The 7846-nt window shown below is 34.7% G+C and overlaps 1 protein-coding gene across 1 annotated transcript in view; it reads left to right on the top strand.

Annotated features, from left to right (window-relative positions):
- Window positions 1–7846, top strand: part of LOC135201135 (uncharacterized) — a gene marked incomplete in the record, with an annotated part of 74673 nt that overhangs the window by 44807 nt on the left and 22020 nt on the right. The window contains 1 exon segment of the mRNA XM_064230013.1: window positions 2245–2342. Within this exon segment, the coding sequence (XP_064086083.1) occupies window positions 2245–2342 (98 nt within the window).

Below are 7846 nucleotides of genomic sequence, written 5' to 3'. Positions count from 1 at the left end.
AATGGTTAAAATCCTTTAGAAAGATCACCCTCCATTCTTTGAAGCAGAAAGAGAGAGAGAGAGAGAGAGAGAGAATGTCTACAACGCCAGTGTTCAATATAGAACCTCGGTTGGTTAATACAGACTGCCCGCTACCAGACGACGTACACTCCCAAGTTTATTAGCTCGTAAGGCAAAGAAAGGAATTCTGGCGGGCCGATATTGGAACGACATATGTCGCTGACACCATTTGAATTTGATAAGGAGGTGGCGAAGGCAGACGAGAATATCGTGTGCGGGATGTGGAAGGCTTCCTTCTGGAGGTCTTATTACACTGGGGGGGACGGGGGGCGGGGGATTCCTTCTCTCCACACTCTCTGTATGCATGACACTGTTGACAAGGTGAAGGGCTGAACTTGGATGAACTATTATTATTATTATTATTATTATTATTATTATTATTATTATTATTATTATTATTGTCAATTTTCTTGATTCCATAACATATATCTATATATATGTATATATATATATATATATATATATAGTATATATATATATAATACTATATATTTATACATATATATATATATATATTCTATATATATATATATATATATATATATATATATATATAGATATATATATATATATTATACCGCAAATATATTATATAGATCTATATATATATATATATATATATATATATATATATATATATATATATATATATGATCATATATATATATATATATATATATATATCCTATATATATATATATATATATATATACTATATATATATATATATATATATATATATATATATATCTATATATTCTTTATTATATATATATAGATCTATATATATATATATATATACTATATTACTATATATATATATATATATGTGTGTATATATATAATATATATATATATATATATATATATACACATATAGACATACATATATACATATACATATTATACATATATAAGTTCACAAATACAAGCCCATCTACAAGAGCAACTAAATGTTTCACATCAACTCACAGTAATACGTTTTGCATGCAAATGAAAATGTAAATTCTCAAACCTTGTTTCCACCGGATGGCTGCGTAAGCAAGAGTTCTCATGCATATATATTGCAGATGTTATCTTGCGTAATTTTTCAAGATTGCACTGAGCCTGGTCTCTCCGAGGGGGCAGTGCTCCCTGCTTACTGCCGTTTATTACCATCATTTTGCATAACCCTTCTTTTTATTTAGAGAACTGGTCTTGGTAACATGGTGTAGTTTCAGGAAAGATAACCTTTTTTATTTGTATGTTATACTAATCATTGTTTATTTTCTGGTTGACCAAGTTGTATTGTAATCATTTATATACATATATATATATATATATATATATGATATATATATATATCTATATATATATATATATATATATTATATGTGTTGTAGTATATATATATCTATATATATATATTATATATATATTATATTATATATATGATATATATATGTGTGGTGTGTGTGTGTTATTGTGTGTGTGTGTGTGTGTGTGTGTGTGTGTCCTTGTGTGAGCCTTCGGCCCTATTGTATACTGTGGAGTCCTGGAATAAAAAAACAAATTTTTACTCGTATTAAGTGTCTATTTTTCTTACAGATTTTTTTTATTTTAAAAGTTTTTTTCTTTTTCGAGTGATCAAGACATCAAAGTCAAATAGAAACTTGTTTAAAAGTACTTATGAATGAAATATATGTGGGAAGTAACCATCTATTTCTGACTTTATATACTAAATGTATTTATTTCCCCTGTCCATAGAAGTACAAAAATATTGTATATTATAAATGCTTATGAAGTAATTAAACATTTGAAGTAATAATTTATTTATTAAACTTCCTATACCTAACGACATTTACTTTCCCTATTATTATCCATTTCTTTACAAAAGAAACGTCAATTATAAATACATATGACTGAAGTAAAGCCATAAATATTTATAATATACAATTATTTATTGAAGAAATGATAGGGACGGATAAATATGTACCTTAAATGTATAGTGGAATCTTATGTAATAAATACCATGTTATCATACAGTAATTATGAGCAGTTTTAATCAGTAATATATTTACCAACTCCATAACACAAAGCCTCTTCATTTTTCCCCTCCTTCCCCAGGGAGAAATAAGACACATAATAACCCGTTCCTTTCTCTCTTCTTCTTCTTCTTCTCTCCGGAAAACCAACAACAACCAGTTGCTCCCGAGTGCAAGGAACCACGAAATACGACTGTGTCAGTCACCCCCTCCGAAGAGGTGAAGCTGAACTGCGTCGTGGAGTCCAATCCGGAAGAGGTGAGTCACGGTGGAGATTTCTTTCGGATTTTTTACTTCTTGTGGTTTTTTTTATCTTTGGTGCGTGTGTGTATGTGTGTAAGAAAGAGAGAGAGAGAGAGAGAGAAGAGAGAGAGAGAGAGAGAGAGATTGTCCCTAAGTATGTCCTTGTGTATATGAGAGAGAGAGAGAGAGAGAGAGAGAGAGAGAGAGAGAGACTCTGATTGTGGGCTTGTTTTCTTGTTTGTGTGTGTGTGTGAGAGAGAGAGAGAGAGAGAGAGAGAGAGAGAGAGAGAGAGAGAGTAGTTATTCCTCTGACTGCTCTATTTTTAAGGTTTTATTCTTGTATTATATGACCACTTGCCGTAAATTGTTATTCTGATAGAGATAGAGATAATTCGATAATTCTAATCACTCATATCTGTCTGAAGAACACGTAACCTCTTGTTTTCCTTTGCATTCCTTATAATTACTTCCCTTGTAGTTGTGTTCGTGTCTCTAAGACAAAATCATTGACAATCAAACGGAAACTGGTCTACATTGTCGTAAGTTAGTTATAAAGACAGTCGAGTGTAATTTTCTCTTGTTACTATTCTTGTTTATCTTTTTTATGTTTATTTTTCTGTTTAGGTTTGGTAAATAGACAGAATTACATAAAAGACAAGCTGATTCTCTTTAACAAAATTGAACACTTCATTCACTCTATACTAAAACATATTTCACAAATGTATTCCAAACATAATGCAATTTCATATAATCCATAAAAAAGTATTTTCCTATTTTTAATATTCGTCTGATAAGGTGCATGTTGCTTAGATGTCTCCATTCAGTTTCAGTACATGGAAATGTCAATGAATAAGAATGTCTTTGCATTTCCGTGGCGGGATTTTGCATTCAAATTCCTACGCAAAATGTAACATTTGTTCTGTATTAGCATAGCCACTTGATTTCACACACACACACATATATATATATATATATATATATATATTATATATATATATATATATATATATATATATATATATATATATATATATATGTATGTATATATATATAGATATAATATATATATATATATATATATATATATATATATATATATATATATATATATATATGTGTGTGTGTGTGTGTGTGTGTGTGTGTGTGTTTTATTCATAGAAGTATTTACCTCTTGATTTCGATTAGTTTACATTCCATTAACGGAAGATATATTTGGACATATCGTTCAAGCCATAAATGAAATGAATATATTAAATTCAATGCTCGTGGTTGAACTTGCTAAAGTATATTGTCAACAATGGCAATCCTCAATTTAAATAATGAATTTTTGCCGGTTTCACTTAGCGTGAAAATATGTCTCTGCATATATTGACGAACAACCATAAAAATGAAATATATTCCAGCGTTGTGCATACCCTCCATGACAGGCTGTGCGCGAGATTAATAGCCTTAATCCCGATACTGTTATCATTTCATAAACCGTATATTTACACTGCAGACGTTTCGTACAGTATATTCCGGGACAATGACCAGACTGAGCTCGTGGTGTGTATAACTTACGCCCTGAATTCGTCCGGTGTTCCTGAACGTTCCGTCGACTCTACACTTCTTAATCCTATTAGCTCTGCAGTTTTTTTCCGAAGTCTTGCCTGATCCCTAACAATTTTCACCGCCCCTTGCATGATATACGCCAGTATACAAAAGACGTGGCATGATTGTCACGCATTAAAAAGACACTACGCAGGATTTATACGCGTCGTTTTGTTACAAAAATGTGTTTCATACCCGTCATTGAACTCGGTTGCTCTTTCAGACAAGGAGGCTGATTGGGGAATAGCAGCGAGTTAGCAGCCGTACGATTTCGGTGTGGAAAGGCCTAATGGAGTTCCTTAGAGGGCATTTGTAACCTTCAGTTTTTTCATGATTGCTCGAATGTCAGTGAGAACTCTAATTTTGATGTTCGTAGCCAACCAGAATACATTATTTTGTAAAAGAAAAAAAAAAGATAAATAAAAATAAATAAAGTTAACAGGTTCGTATGCTTGATTTTATGAATAATGAATTCGCTTTGAATTGACAAGTTATTTAGCACGACATTACAAGAGAGAGATAACTAAAAACTATATCCCTGGTTAACCAATTCATTCTCTCGTCTTCGATTTCATTTGATAAATAATAGACGCAATCCATTCCAACTTTTAAGTCTGTTACAAAATTCCATTCATTTATAATTTTGTTTTACGATGAATGAAGTTCAGCAAGTCGAAAGGCAGGGGAGGCGGCTGCTTATCTACAGTAATGAGAAACTACTTTTAAAAGTAAAATATATTCATTAGTAACTACCCACTCCATTACTGACGGCTTCCAAATGTTAATCAACTTCGGCAAACAAAAATATAATATCTTTAATTTATTTTGTTCATGGATTAGAACGACTCACAGTTTTCTGAAACATGAATCATTTATCGAATTTATAATGTTCTTTAATAGAAATACTTTACGTTCCACCATAATTACTTAACAATGCAAGAAGTTAAGATTACGTTTCTTTAACGAGGTCGTATAAAACTCCACAAGTAACGATTATTCAATATAAAATAATAACAATAATTTGCTTAATTCCGGCAATTACATTGAAAGGAAACGCTTTCTGATTCCACCTTCTACTTCAACGATTGGCTATAGAAGATATGAGCAAATCCTATTAGGACTGCTTATGTAGCTATGACATAAAAAAAGTAATTTCATTTATATCTTTACTCACTACCCGAAGAGGGACAAAATGAACAAAGAAAATATTGATAACAGATACAAATCATCATAAATCACCTTCGTGATAGTTCTGGAAAGCTGCTTCCATTATGATAAGTCGTGATGATGTAATATTAAAATTTTGTAGTGCCGTATCGATTGTACATAAATAATCCGTTTTTTCATACAGATATAGACACATGTTCTGTGCCTCACAGGCAAACGAAATATACACATACACACACATATATACAACACCACACACACCACACACACACCCAACATAATAATTATATATTATATATGTGTGTGTGTGTGTGTGTGTGTGGTTGTAATATGATACACACATCACGCACAACCACCCACACACACCACAACATGATATGAATATTTTACATCACCGTGAAATTCATATTAAATCATTCGAGCTACAAATGTCCCTTTAATATAATTCTAATTCGCTCTACCTCGGAAAAAAATTGATATATTTTCATATATGTACCGAGGGGAATAGGGCGATTTTTTAATAAATTTTTAGTAACCATGGTGGATCGGAAACCACCGTCCCAGGTTTTGGACGAACGAAATCGGGAATTTCGACAAGTGAACATGGGAATCGACCTACCGTCCAGTTTGGACGAACGCACTCGATTTCGACTGACAATTCGAACCAAACCGTCCAGGGTTGGAACGGGGAAAACCGGGAACTCCAGGATCGGAACAGTGACGCTGCCGAAACGGCTATCAAGAGAGGCTAAAGGTTTATATCGATTCTGACCATTTCAAATCAACGCCGATCTCGTTGTATTTGTAATTAGATCGATATGGAACCCCCTCCACTATGCTAGCCGATTCGAGCGTTTGAAACCCACGCAGCCTATTTAGAATATTTATCCACATCACCGTGATTCATATAAATCATTCGAGCTACAAATGTCCTTTAATATCTATTCGCTCTACCTCGGAATTGATATATTTTCATATATGTACCGAGGGGGCGGGGAATTTTTTAGTCGATAATATTTCGTACCCCCATGGGATCGAACCACCGTCCAGTTGGACGGGGAACGAAATCAGGATCGACAGTGACGCTGCCGAAACGGCTATCAAGAGAAGGCTAAAGGTTTATATCGATTCTGACCATTTCAAATCAACGCCATCTCGTTGTATTGTAATTAGAATCGATATGGAACCCCCCTCCACTATGCTAGCCGATTCGAGCGTTTGACCCACGCAGCCTAGTTATTGAATATTTATCACATCACGTGATTCATATAAATCATTCGAGCTACAAATGTCCTTTAATATCTAATTCGCTCTACCTCGGAAGTGATATATTTTCATATATGAATACGAGGGGGGAAGTTTTTTTAGTCGATAATAATCGTACCCCCATTTTTTTGGGACGTAACCCCCATGGGGATCGAACCCCCCGTCCAGTTGGACGGGGAACGAAATCCAGGATCGGACAGTGACGCTGCCGAAACGGCTATCAAGAGAGGCTAAAGGTTATATCGATTCTGACCATTTCAAATCAACGCGATCTCGTTGTATTTTGTAATTAGAATCGATATGGAACCCCCTCCACTATGCTAGCCGATTCGAGCGTTTGACCCACGCAGCCTAGTTATGAATATTTATCACATCACCGTGGATTCATATAAATCATTCGAGCTACAAATGTCCTTTAATTATCTAATTCGCTCTACCTCGGAATTGATATATTTTCATATATGTACCGAGGGGGAATTTTTTAGTCGATAATAATTTCGTACCCCCATGGGATCGAACCACCGTCCAGTTGGACGGGGAACGAAATACCGGATCGGACAGTGACGCTGCCGACCGAAACGGCTATCAAGAGAGGCTAAAGGTTTATATCGATTCTGACCATTTCAAATCAACGCCGATCTCGTTGTATTTGTAATTAGAATCGATATGGAACCCCCCTCCACTATGCTAGCCGATTCGAGCGTTTGACCCACGCAGCCCTAGTTATGAATATTTATCACATCACCGTGATTCATATAAATCATCGAGCTACAAATGTCCTTTAATATCTATTCGCTCTACCTCGGAATTTGATATATTTTCATATAATGTACCGAGGGGGAATTTTTTAGTCGATAATAATTCGTACCCCCACCCATGGGATCGAACCACCGTCCAGTTGGACGGGGAACGAAATCAGGATCGGACAGTGACGCTGCCGAAACGGCTATCAAGAGAGGCTAAAGGTTTATATCGATTCTGACCATTTCAAATCAACGCCGATCTCGTTGTATTTGTAATTAGAATCGATATGGAACCCCCTCCACTATGCTAGCCGATTCGAGCGTTTGACCCACGCAGCCTAGTTATGAATATTATCACATCACCGTGATTCATATAAATCATTCGAGCTACAAATGTCCTTTAATATCTAATTCGCTCTACCTCGGAATTGATATATTTTCATATATGTACCGTCACTGTCCGATCCTGATTTCGTTCCCCGTCCAACTGGACGGTGGTTCGATCCCATGGGGGTACGAAATTATTATCGTACTAAAAAATTCCCGCCCCCCTCGGTACATATATGAAAATTATCAATTCCGAGGTAGAGCGATTAGATATTAAAGGACATTTGTAGCTCGAATGATTTATATGAATCACGGTGATGTGATAAATATTCATAACTAGGCTGTCGTGGGTCAAACGCTCGAATCGGCTAGCATAGTGGAGGGGGTTCCATATCGATTCTAATTACAAATACAACGAGATCGGCG

This window comes from Macrobrachium nipponense, chromosome 28 (assembly GCF_015104395.2).
Source record: "Macrobrachium nipponense isolate FS-2020 chromosome 28, ASM1510439v2, whole genome shotgun sequence".
Lineage (NCBI taxonomy): Eukaryota > Metazoa > Arthropoda > Malacostraca > Decapoda > Palaemonidae > Macrobrachium > Macrobrachium nipponense.
This window is presented reverse-complemented; position numbering and strand designations above follow the sequence as displayed.